This window comes from Scyliorhinus torazame, chromosome 14 (genome assembly GCF_047496885.1).
Source record: "Scyliorhinus torazame isolate Kashiwa2021f chromosome 14, sScyTor2.1, whole genome shotgun sequence".
NCBI lineage: Eukaryota > Metazoa > Chordata > Chondrichthyes > Carcharhiniformes > Scyliorhinidae > Scyliorhinus > Scyliorhinus torazame.
Genome location: NC_092720.1, coordinates 20295599 through 20308836, shown reverse-complemented (window position 1 = coordinate 20308836; position 13238 = coordinate 20295599). Strand labels below are relative to the sequence as shown.

At 54.4% G+C, this 13238-nt stretch overlaps 1 protein-coding gene across 2 annotated transcripts in view; it reads left to right on the top strand.

Moving 5' to 3' along the window:
* The window catches only part of LOC140389567 (rho guanine nucleotide exchange factor 26-like), a 274737-nt gene that overhangs the window by 160286 nt on the left and 101213 nt on the right, over nt 1-13238 (top strand). For both annotated transcript variants that reach the window (XM_072473800.1, XM_072473799.1), the window contains exon 9: nt 5668-5742. In XM_072473800.1, the coding sequence (XP_072329901.1) occupies nt 5668-5742 (75 nt within the window). The remainder of the gene's footprint in view (nt 1-5667; nt 5743-13238) is intronic.

Below are 13238 nucleotides of genomic sequence, written 5' to 3'. Positions count from 1 at the left end.
AAGCTGAGTAGTGCCCTCCTGTTCCTGGAAATGCTTTCAAAGACAGACAGAAATCAGCTGACTGAATATTTCGGGGAAGTGGAACATCTCCTCAGGGTTTGATTTATGTTTGGGCCAGGATACCCACCAACTCCTTCAGTGTGATGTTTTATCCCTCTGTCAAGTAACCCCCCTCCCCTCACTGCCTGCCTTCACGCTGACAGCAGATGTGCGAGGGGCTCTTGGGATTTCTTGCAATCCTGCTCGGGAATCCCGGGCGGGATTCTCCGTCCCGCCAGCCCCGTTTTCAACAAGCAGCGGGATCCTCCGATCTGGCAGCCGACCAATGGGGTTTCCCCCATTGTGGCCATCTTCCACCCTCCATTAGACCTGAGCTCCATCAAAATTCTGCTGCCCTTATCTACCCGCGTTACCCACGTTCACCCATCACCCGTGTACCCTCTGGCCCACATTGGCTTCCGGATAAGCAACACCTTGATTTTAAAATCGTAATCCTCGATTTCTAGTCATCTCACCCTTTTGTCCTCCAGCCATGAAACTATCACAGATCTCCTCCAGCTCTAGGGCGCGATTCTCCGACCCCCCCACCAGGTCGGAGAATCGCGGGGGGCCGGCGTGAATCCTGCCCCCGCCGTGTCGCGAATTCTCCGGCACCGGTGATTCGGCGGGGACGGGAATCGCGCCGGTCGGCGGGAATCCCCCGGCGATTCTCCGGTCCGCGATGGGCCGAAGTCCCGGCACTGTCAACCCACGCCAGCCGGCGTGGATTGAACCACCTTTGGGACGGCGGGACAAGGCGGCATGGGCGGGCTCCGGGGTCCTGGGGGGGGGGGGGCGCAGTGCGATCTGGCCCCGGGGGGGTGCCCCCATGGTGGCCTGGCCCGCGATCGGGGCCCACCGATCCGCAGGCGGGCGTGTGCCGTGGGGGCACTCTTTTCCTTCCGCCTTCGCCATGGTCTCCACTATAGCGGAGGCGGAAGAGACCCCCTCCACTGCGCATACGCGGGGATGCCGTGAGCGGCGGCTGACGCTCCCGCGCATGCGCCGCCCGCGAAGTCATTTCCGCGCCGGTTGGCAGGGCACCAAAGGCCTTTCCCGCCAGCTGGCGGGGCGGAAATCAGTCCGGCTCGGGCCTAGCCCCTCAAGGTAAGGGCTCGGCCCCTCAAGATGTGGAGAATTCCGCACCTTTGGAGCGGCGCAATGCCGGTCTGATTCGTGCTGTTTTTGGCACCGGTCGGCGGACATCGCGCCGATTACGGAGAATCCCGCCCCTGGTCTCTTTCCCACCCCAATTTTCATCTCTCCTCCATTGGTGATATGGGGCACGATTTTCCGCTCCTGCGACTAAGTGCCCACGCCGTCATGACCGCCGTCGAGTTTCACGACGGCGCGAAACGTCCCCGATCTCGACCGATTCAGGGCCCAAAAATGGGCTAGGATCGGGGCCGCGAGAAACTCGGGGCAGCGTGTCGCGAAAGCAGCGGTGTCAGCGCGCGCCGGGCATTGACGCCGCCTAAAAGCGGCGCCGCGTAAATGAGGCGGCCGGCGCCGCGTAACTGGCGTCACCCGCGCATGCGTGGTTGCCGTCCTCCCCGCAAGAAGATGTCGGATGGATCTTGCGGGGCGCGGAGGAAAGGAGGTCCTCCTTCAGAGAGGCCGGCCCGCCGATCGGTGGGCACCGATCGCGGGCCAGACCCCTTTTGAGTCCTACCCGGGTGAAAGAACCCCCCTCGCCCCCCCCCCCACAGGCCGCCCCCCCCGCCCCCCAGCGTTCCCGCGCTGTTCCCGCCGGCAGCGACCAGGTGTGGATGGCGCCGGCAGTAAGCCGTCGTTTTGGGCAGGCCGCTCGGCCCATCCAGGCCGGAGAATAGCAGGTGTAGTGGAGAATCGCCATTTTGGGTGTCCCGGACGATTCTCCGGCCTGCGCGGCGCAGAACCCGACGGGGCCGTTCTCGCCGCTTGGGTGAATCGCTTGGGAGGGCGTCGGACCAGTGTCGCGGGGAAAAATGGCGCGCCAGGGGATTCTCCAAAACCGGCGCGGGAGCGAAGTATCGCGCCCATGATTTTCACTTGCCTGGGCCTTACGTTTTGCATTCCCTCTGTAAACATCTCCGCCGCTCCACCTCACTTTTCAGCTTGAAAAACCCACCTTAAAACCTATCTTTCTTGACCAAAAGTTTGTCGAGTACATGCCTAGTTTCACAGAATTGTTACAGCGCAGTCCATTCGGCCCATCGTGTCTGCATTGTCTTTCCAAACGAGCGTCATGGCGTTATGCGATTCCCCTGCCTTTTCCCCGTACCCCTGCACATTGCTTCTATTCAAATTAGTCAACTAATACCCTCTTGAACACCTCGATTGGACCTGCCTCCACCACACGTCCAGGCCGTGCATTCCAGGATCAAACCACTCGTTCTATGACAAAGCTCTTTCCTCACATCACATTTGCTTCTTTTGCAAATCACTTTAAATCTCTGCCCTCTCGTTTTTAGTCCTTTTACGGACAGTTTCTCCCTTCTATTCTGTTCAACCCCCTCCTGAGTTTGAACAACTCAATCAAATCTCCTCTTGTCCATCTTCTCTCCAAGGAGAACAGACCCAACCTCCGCAATCGATCCTCTTATCTGACGTTTCTCCTCATGGCTCTCCCTAACAAATACTGTTTCCTCGGTCAGACTCCTGTGAAGTGCCTTGGGAGGTTTTACTGTGTTAAAGTTGCGACATAAATGCAGGGTGTTTTTTATTTTTGCTCCTTTCCTGAATCAAGGCCCACCTGCTCATGGAATTCCACCTCTCCATTATTCCCAGCCATCTTCCCTCCTCAACTCCGAACTCTCAGGAATGCATTTTCACAATGATTCCGGATTGATTCGCTTGAATAAGCTCACGGCAAAAGAGGGTGCAACTACTACTGGAGCTAATGAGAACTCACACAAACCAACATCGGAGGAACGAATGTGTAACCTCATTGTTGTCGAGTCTCTTCCTCATGGCACTGATTCCCTGAAGCATTTACTCAGCAAGCACGATGACACATATTGCAGCAATTCAAGAAAATGGCTCACGAACACCTTCTCGAGAGCAGTTAGAGATGGACAATTGTGCTCTCATTCTGAGAATTCTTTAGGGGAAAAAATAAAGGACGGGATTCTCCGACCCCCCCCCCGACCGGGCCGGGTCGGAGAATCGCGGGGGGTCGCCGTGAATCCCGCCCCCGCCGGCTACCGAATTGTCCGGCTCCAGGGGATTTGGCGGGGGCGGGAATCGCGCCCTGCCGGTCGGCGGCCGCTGGCAGCGCCCCCCCCCCCCCCACCCACCCACCCCCCCCCCACCCCCCCCCCCCCGGCGATTGTCCGGCCCGCGATGGGCCGAGTGGCCACCCATTTTTCGGCCGGTCCCGCCGGCGTAAATTAGTGTAGGTACTTGCCGGCCGGACCTGGCTGCGCGGGCGGCCTCGGCGGTGGGGGGGGGGGGGGGGGATCTGGCCCCGGGAGGTGCCCCCACGGTGGCCTGTCCCGCAATTGGGGCCCAACGATCTGCAGGCAGGCCTGTGCCGTGGGGGCACTCTATACTTCTGTGGTCCCCAGCCAAAAACGGCGCCAATCAGACGGGCATCGCGCCGGCCCAAAGGTGCGGAATGCTCCGCATCTTTGGCGGCCTAGCCCCAACATTGAGGGGCTAGGCCGACGCCGGAGGGATTTCCGCCCCGCCAGCTGGCGGAAATGGCGTTTGTTGCCCCGCCAGCTGGCTCGGAAATGCGGCGCATGCGCGGGAGCGTCAGCGGCCGCTGTCAGTTTCCCGGCGCATGCGTGGGAGCGTCAGCGGCCGCTGTCAGTTTCCCGCGCATGCGCAGTGGGGAGAGTCTCTTCCGCCTCCGCCATGGTGGATGCCGTGGCGGAGGCGGAAGGGAAAGAGTGCCCCCATGGCACAGGCCCGCCCGCGGATCGGTGGGCCCCGACCGCGGGCCAGGCCACCGTGGGGGCACCCCCCGGGGTCAGATTGCCCCGCGCCCCCCCCCCCCCAGGACCCCGGAGCCCGCCCACGCCGCCTGGTCCCGCCGGTAAATACCAGGTTCGATTTACGCCGGCGGGAGAGGCAATTTCTGGGCGGGACTTCGGCCCATCCGGGCCAGAGAATCCAGCGGGGGGTCCCCCCAACCGGCGCGGCCCGATGCCCGCCCCCGCCCAATCTCCGGTACCGGAGACTTCGGCGAGGGCGGGGGGCGGGATTCACGGCGGCCAACGGCCATTCTCCGACCCGGCAGGGGGTCGGAGAATGACGCCCGTGGTATTTAAAATTGGGAATCTGGGGCGGGCTTCTCCCATCCCACGGCAGAGTGTCCACGCCGTCGGAAACGCTGATGCGTTTTATGACGGCGTGAACGAGCCGCTGCCCAGAACTCCAGAATTAGGAGTAATTCTGGCCCCTACAGGGGGCCAGCACGGTGCTGAAGCGGGTCGTGCCCTGCGCGAACTGTGCGCCGCGGGATCCGCGAATGTGCAGTGGCGCCGGCGCCAACACGCATATGCGCGGTGGCCTCCTTCAACCCGCTGGCCCCCACGCAACATGGCGCAGGACAACAGGGGCCGGCACGTAGGAAAGGAGGCCCCCAGCCAGAGACGCCGGCCTGCCGATTGGTGGGCCCCGATCGCGGGCCAGGCCACATCGGAGGCCCCCCCGGGGTCGGAGCCCATCTCCCCTCCCCCCCACAAACCACCACCCGGCCCTTGCATGCAGAGTGCCAGCTGCGAGCGGGTGTGGACGCCGCTGGCGGGACTCGGTGTTTTAACTGCGGCCGTTTGGCCCATTCGGGCCGGAGAATCAGCGAGTCGGCCGCGTCAACCACGCCGGTGCCAATGGCGCCGATCCTCCGCTCGGTGGAGAATCGCGTGCCAGCGTCGGGGCAGCCTGGCCTGGTCGCGGGGATTCTCCGGCCCGGCCCAGGACTGGGAGAATCCCGCCCCAGATGCCGTCGCTGCTGAGGGATTGAGAGAGGGGGGGTTGGAAAAGTGTTCAACACATTGCTATAGTGTGCTGACAGTTGTGTCGCTGGCCGGGGGTGGGGGGGGGTAACTTCTGCCAGGGCCAGGGAGAACAGCAGGATCAGGGGCCACCATTTCCACCGCCTGCAAGGCAGCCATGCGGCTACGCATGCCACTGGCTGCCCACCGTGAATTTAACGTCACGGGTTGTATGGTGCCTCTGTAGGTCATCCTCCGAGATACCATCTGGCCCCAGCCGTCCCATCAACGAGATAGGTGTGCTCCAGCGCAATCACTGGCATCTTCCTGGCTGGGATGAAGGTGTGTGGGGAGTGGAGTGCCGTCATGCAGTTCCTGTTTGTCAGAATCACGTGCCAGCGTTCTTTGCAATTGCAATAGTGACACGTGGCGCCTGTGCTAGTCCTGAATCGCTCCGGGACCGGCGCCGCTTTCGGGCCTGCAGAACATATGCGATTCAGTCCCAGCATCAGCACTTAGTCCCTGGCATGGAGAATCCGGCCCGCGGTTCATTTTTTGAGAGCCCGAATAGCGTTCCAAATGAACGATGGCCTGACGATACTTTGGTGTTTGATTTTCTGATGTAAGATATGGCTTTTGAAGTACATGGTCATTCAGAAAGAGAACATTCTGACTCGTGTGTCATACCCTGACATTTTCTTTGCAGACAATTTGCCAGAAAACGCCGAAAGAATCCCCAGAGAACGAGTGCACAAAGAAAGCGTTGCAAGCTGTGAGCAAGGTGAGGAACTTTATCCTTTTGTGGTAAACCTATCAAACAACTACCTTAAGGTATAAGCCAACCTTATAATTACAAGGAATATTATTACAAGTGTATAATTCTTGCTGTTTACTGCAGAGATACGGTTAAGGAAAAACAGCCGGAGGCTATTGATTGCTAAGTATATTGAGCACATATAAAAAGGGACGGCTGGGAAACTGGGTGTTAATATGTAGGATGCAGTGATATGTAATGCTGCACTCTGTGAATAATCCTACCGTCAAGACAAGGACCTCTGTCTAGTTTTATACTTCACCATCTGGCTTGGATCCATCTAACAGAAAGCATTCAGATCGATCCCCAAATGGAGGAGTTGCTTGCTCAGTCTATTGAGAGTGCTTCCATGTCTTTAACCCATGGGCTAGTTATGTGCACGTACAGAAGCTGTGTGTACAGTTTAAGCAGCAGCTATGACTCTGGGGTGGTGGGTTCAAGTCCCAGTAAAGAGACACGAGGACGACCCCCATGTTGGCACTCCAGTGCAGTAATGAGGAAGTGCTACACTGTCGATGATGGGAGCCTTCGTTTTGATGAGCTGCGGAGCGGTGACCCTCTCTGCCCCCTCAGGTGGAATGCGCGGTTTTGGAGAGGGGCAGCGGAGTGCTTCCTGGTGCCCTGGTCAATATTTATCCCACAGCCAACACGAAGCTAATAATGATCACAGACCTCGGGAAGAATTATGGGCAAGCCGAGCCACTGTCAAGTTGCACTCCACACACCTCACAAGTGATCCTCCAGGAATATCCTCCTGATCATTTGCTGGATTTAAGCGTACTGGTCATGGGAGAAACGGTCAATTGAAGGGCCTGATTAGGTTCCTCAAGTGACACCCAGGAAATGGACTGCTCAAAATAGAATTAACCCACCCACAATGGGAGAGTTGCCGTGGAATGAGGCAGGGCTGTGGTCATTTTGTCATTGGAAATAGTACGTCAAGTGCATGATCCTCTCATTGCCCAGAGGTAATGTTACTATTTTGGGATTAAGTACTCTTAAATTCTTTCTCTCGAAAGGTCTCTTCTTCATGCACTGGTAGGAAAGAATTTGTGATGTGGTGGAACTGGTGGAGCAACTTTCATTGGGAGGTGAAACCAGTGTGTCACCTGTACGTTTGCTCTTGTAATGGATTGTGTTAAAGGGAGTTGACCATCAGTTTAAATAATTTGCTGGCGTGTATCTACTTTGGGTTATTGTTTGATAGGGGAGGGAGGAATCCATCACAACCTTGAAAACGACACAAAGGTTTGTAGTTAAGGGTGTCCCCAAACGTTTTTAGCCAATGTTAGACTGGTACAGGGGATTAGGGCTGGTATGTACAGAGCTTGCCCACGTGGGCATGATGTTTGTAGCAGTATGGTGCTCATAGAACATAGAACATAGAAAATACAGCACAGAACAGGCCCTTCGGCCCACGATGTTGTGCCGAACCTTTGTCCTAGATTAATCATAGATTATCATTGAATTTACAGTGCAGAACATAGAACATAGAACATAGAACATAGAACATAGAACAATACAGCGCAGTACAGGCCCTTCGGCCCACGATGTTGCACCGAAACAAAAGCCATCTAACCTACACTATGCCATTATCATCCATATGTTTATCCAATAAACTTTTAAATGCCCTCAATGTTGGCGAGTTCACTACTGTAGCAGGTAGGGCATTCCACGGCCTCACTACTCTTTGCGTAAAGAACCTACCTCTGACCTCTGTCCTATATCTATTACCCCTCAGTTTAAAGTTATGTCCCCTCGTGCCAGCCATATCCATCCGCGGGAGAAGGCTCTCACTGTCCACCCTATCCAACCCCCTGATCATTTTGTATGCCTCTATTAAGTCTCCTCTTAGCCTTCTTCTCTCCAACGAAAACAACCTCAAGTCCGTCAGCCTTTCCTCATAAGATTTTCCCTCCATACCAGGCAACATCCTGGTAAATCTATTCTGCACCCGCTCCAAAGCCTCCACGTCCTTCCTATAATGCGGTGACCAGAACTGTACGCAATACTCCAAATGCGGCCGGACCAGAGTTCTGTACAGCTGCAACATGACCTCTCGACTCCGGAACTCAATCCCTCTACCAATAAAGGCCAACACTCCATAGGCCTTCTTCACAACCCTATCAACCTGGGTGGCAACTTTCAGGGATCTATGTACATGGACACCTAGATCCCTCTGCTCATCCACACTTTCAAGAACTTTACCATTAGCCAAATATTCCGCATTCCTGTTATTCCTTCCAAAGTGAATCACCTCACACTTCTCTACATTAAACTCCATTTGCCACCTCTCAGCCCAGCTCTGCAGCTTATCTATATCCCTCTGTAACCTGCTACATCCTTCCACACTATCGACAACATCACCGACTTTAGTATCATCTGCAAATTTACTCACCCACCCTTCTGTGCCTTCCTCTAGGTCATTGATAAAAATGACAAACAGCAACGGCCCCAGAACAGATCCTTGTGGTACTCCACTTGTGACTGTACTCCATTCTGAACATTTCCCATCAACCACCACCCTCTGTCTTCTTTCAGCTAGCCAATTTCTGATCCACATCTCTAAATCGCCCTCAATCCCCAGCCTCCGTATTTTTTGCAATAGCCTACCGTGGGGAACCTTATCAAACGCTTTGCTGAAATCCATATACACCACATCAACTGCTCTACCCTCGTCTACCTGTTCAGTCACCTTCTCAAAGAACTCAATAAGGTTTGTGAGGCATGACCTACCCTTCACAAAGCCATGCTGACTATCCCTGATCATATCATTCCTATCTAGATGATTATAAATCTTGTCCCTTATAATCCCCTCCAAGACTTTACCCACTACAGACGTGAGGCTCACCGGTCTATAGTTGCCGGGGTTGTCTCTGCTCCCCTTTTTGAACAAAGGGACCACATTTGCTGTCCTCCAGTCCTCTGGCACTATTCCTGTAGCCAATGATGACATAAAAATCAAAGCCAAAGGTCCAGCAATCTCTTCCCTGGCCTCCCATAGAATCCTAGGATAAATCCCATCAGGTCCCGGGGACTTATCTATTTTCAGCCTGTCCAGAATTGCCAACACCTCTTCCCTACGTACCTCAATGCCATCTATTCTATTAGCCTGGGACTCAGCATTCTCCTCCACAACATTATCTTTTTCCTGAGTGAATACTGACGAAAAATATTCATTTAGTATCTCGCCTATCTCTTCAGTCTCCACACACAATTTCCCATCCCTGTCCTTGACTGGTCCTACTCTTTCCCTAGTCATTCGCTTATTCCTGACATACCTATAGAAAGCTTTTGGGTTTTCCTTGATCCTTCCTGCCAAATACTTCTCATGTCCCCTCCTTGCTCGTCTTAGCTCTCTCTTTAGATCCTTCCTCGCTACCTTGTAACTATCCATCGCCCCAACCGAAACTTCACACTTCATCTTCACATAGGCCTCCTTCTTCCTCTTAACAAGAGATTCCACTTCCCTGGTAAACCACGGTTCCCTCGCTCGACGCCTTCCTCCCTGTCTGACCGGTACATACTTATCAAGAACACGCAGTAGCTGATCCTTGAACAAGCCCCACTTATCCAGTGTGCCCAACACTTGCAGCCTACTTCTCCACCTTATGCCCCCCAAGTCACGTCTAATGGCATCATAATTGCCCTTCCCCCAGCTATAACTCTTGCCCTGCGGTGTATACTTATCCCTTTCCATCATTAACGTAAACGTCACCGAATTGTGGTCACTGTCCCCAAAGTGCTCTCCTACCTCCAAATCCAACACCTGGCCTGGTTCATTACCCAAAACCAAATCCAACGTGGCCTCGCCTCTTGTTGGCCTGTCAACATATTGTTTCAGGAAACCCTCCTGCACACACTGTACAAAAAACGACCCATCTATTGTACTCGAACTATATCTTTTCCAGTCAATATTTGGAAAGTTAAAGTCTCCCATAATAACTACCCTGTTACTTTCGCTCATATCCAGAATCATCTTCGCCATCCTTTCCTCTACATCCCTAGAACTATTAGGAGGCCTATAAAAAACTCCCAACAGGGTGACCTCTCCTTTCCTGTTTCTAACTTCAGCCAATACTACCTCGGAAGAAGAGTCCCCATCTAGCATCCTCTCCGCCACCGTAATACTGCTCTTGACTAGCAGCGCCACACCTCCCCCTCTTTTGCCTCCTTCTCTGAGCTTACTAAAACACCTAAACCCCGGAACCTGCAACATCCATTCCTGTCCCTGCTCTATCCATGTCTCCGAAATGGCCACAACATCGAAGTCCCAGGTACCAACCCACGCTGCCAGTTCCCCTACCTTGTTTCGTATACTCCTGGCATTGAAGTAGACACACTTCAAACCACCTACCTGAATGCTGGCCCCCTCCTGCGACGTCAAATCTGTGCTCCTGACCTCTATACTCTCATTCTCCCTTACCCTAAAACTACAATCCAGGTTCCCATGCCCCTGCTGCATTAGTTTAAACCCCCCCAAAGAGCACTAACAAATCTCCCCCCCAGGATATTTGTGCCCCTCAGGTTCAGATGTAGACCATCCTGTCTGTAGAGGTCCCACCTTCCCCAGAAAGAGCCCCAGTTATCCAAAAATCTGAAACCCTCCCGCCTGCACCATCCCTGTAGCCACGTGTTTAAATGCTCTCTCTCCCTATTCCTCATCTCACTATCACGTGGCACGGGCAACAACCCAGAGATAACAACTCTGTTTGTTCTAGTTCTGAGCTTCCATCCTAGCTCCCTGAAAGCCTGCCTGACATCCTTGTCCCCTTTCCTACCTATGTCGTTGGTGCCAATGTGGACCACGACTTGGGGCTGCTCCCCCTCCCCCCTAAGGACCCGGAAAACACGATCCGAGACATCACGTACCCTTGCACCTGGGAGGCAACATACCAAACGTGAGTCTCTCACGCTCCCACAAAATCTCCTATCTGTGCCCCTGACTATAGAGTCCCCAATTACTAATGCTCTGCTCCTCTCCCCCCTTCCCTTCTGAGCAACAGGGACAGACTCCGTGCCAGAGGCCCGTACCCCATGGCTTACCCCTGGTAAGTCGTCCCCCCCACAAGTATCCAAAGCGGTATACTTGTTTCTCAGGGGAACGACCGCAGGGGATCCCTGCACTGACGGTTTTTTCCCAGTCCCTCTTACAGTTACCCACCTATCTCCAATCTTTGGTGTAACTAATTCCCTGAAGCTGCTATCTATGACCCCTTCTGCCTCCCGAATGATCCGAAGTTCTTCCAACTCCAGCTCCAGTTCCCTAACTCGGTCTTGGAGGAGCTGGAGATGGCAGCACTTCCTGCAGGTAAAATCAGCAGGGACACTAACTGCATCCCTCACCTCAAACATCCTGCAGGAGGAACATTGTACTCCCTTCCCTGCCATTCCTCTAACTTTCTACCAAGATCTGGCTAACAACTAAATTAAATTTTTATAAAAAATAATAATAATATAATAAAAATATGGTACTTACCTCAGACCAATGGGTTTTATTATTAGGTTAGAGGAGGAGGGTGGGTGGGAGACACTACACGTGTAGTGTCTCGGGTTTCCTCTCCACCAGAATTTATTGGTGAGGGTCTTCCCAGACGTCCGCGGGTCGACTTCCTGATCCCGCCTAAAAAACTAATTTAAAGAAAAGAGAAAAAGTCTCAGCTCCTGCTGAAACTGACTCACCACTCACCAGCTGCTCTCACGCCGCCGAAATCGACTGGCCTGCCCCTGCAAAGAGAAGTGCTTTTAAAGGTTGACTTACCTCCCAGCACCCTCCTTCCGCAATGCTCCCGCTGAAACTGACTAACCAGCTGCTCTCACGCCGCCGAAATCGACTGGCCTGCCCCTGCAAAGAGAAGTGCTTTTAAAGGTTGACTTACCTCCCAGCACCCTCCTTCCGCAATGCTCCCGCTGAAACTGACTAACCAGCTGCTCTCACGCCACCGAAATCGACTGGCCTGCCCCTGCAAAGAGAAGTGCTTTTAAAGGTTGACTTACCTCCCAGCACCCTCCTTCCGCAATGCTCCCGCTGAAACTGACTAACCAGCTGCTCTCACGCCGCCGAAATCGACTGGCCTGCCCCTGCAAAGAGAAGTGCTTTTAAAGGTTGACTTACCTCCCAGCACCCTCCTTCCGCAATGCTCCCGCTGAAACTGACTAACCAGCTGCTCTCACGCCACCGAAATCGACTGGCCTGCCCCTGCAAAGAGAAGTGCTTTTAAAGGTTGACTTACCTCCCAGCACCCTCCTTCCGCAATGCTCCCGCTGAAACTGACTAACCAGCTGCTCTCACGCAGCCGAAATCGACTGGCCTGCCCCTGCAAAGAGAAGTGCTTTTAAAGGTTGACTTACCTCCCAGCACCCTCCTTCCGCAATGCTCCCGCTGAAACTGACTAACCAGCTGCTCTCACGCCACCGAAATCGACTGGCCTGCCCCTGCAAAGAGAAGTGCTTTTAAAGGTTGACTTACCTCCCAGCACCCTCTTTCCGCAATGCTCCCGCTGAAACTGACTAACCAGCTGCTCTCACGCCACCGAAATCGACTGGCCTGCCCCTGCAAAGAGAAGTGCTTTTAAAGGTTGACTTACCTCCCAGCACCCTCCTTCCGCAATGCTCCCGCTGAAACTGACTAACCAGCTGCTCTCACGCCACCGAAATCGACTGGCCTGCCCCTGCAAAGAGAAGTGCTTTTAAAGGTTGACTTACCTCCCAGCACCCTCCTTCCGCAATGCTCCCGCTGAAACTGACTAACCAGCTGCTCTCACGCCACCGAAATCGACTGGCCTGCCCCTGCAAAGAGAAGTGCTTTTAAAGGTTGACTTACCTCCCAGCACCCTCCTTCCGCAATGCTCCCGCTGAAACTGACTAACCAGCTGCTCTCACGCCGCCGAAATCGACTGGCCTGCCCCTGCAAAGAGAAGTGCTTTTAAAGGTTGACTTACCTCCCAGCACCCTCCTTCCGCAATGCTCCCGCTGAAACTGACTAACCAGCTGCTCTCACGCCACCGAAATCGACTGGCCTGCCCCTGCAAAGAGAAGTGCTTTTAAAGGTTGACTTACCTCCCAGCACCCTCTTTCCGCAATGCTCCCGCTGAAACTGACTAACCAGCTGCTCTCACGCCACCGAAATCGACTGGCCTGCCCCTGCAAAGAGAAGTGCTTTTAAAGGTTGACTTACCTCCCAGCACCCTCCTTCCGCAATGCTCCCGCTGAAACTGACTAACCAGCTGCTCTCACGCCACCGAAATCGACTGGCCTGCCCCTGCAAAGAGAAGTGCTTTTAAAGGTTGACTTACCTCCCAGCACCCTCCTTCCGCAATGCTCCCGCTGAAACTGACTAACCAGCTGCTCTCACGCCACCGAAATCGACTGGCCTGCCCCTGCAAAGAGAAGTGCTTTTAAAGGTTGACTTACCTCCCAGCACCCTCCTTCCGCAATGCTCCCGCTGAAACTGACTAACCAGC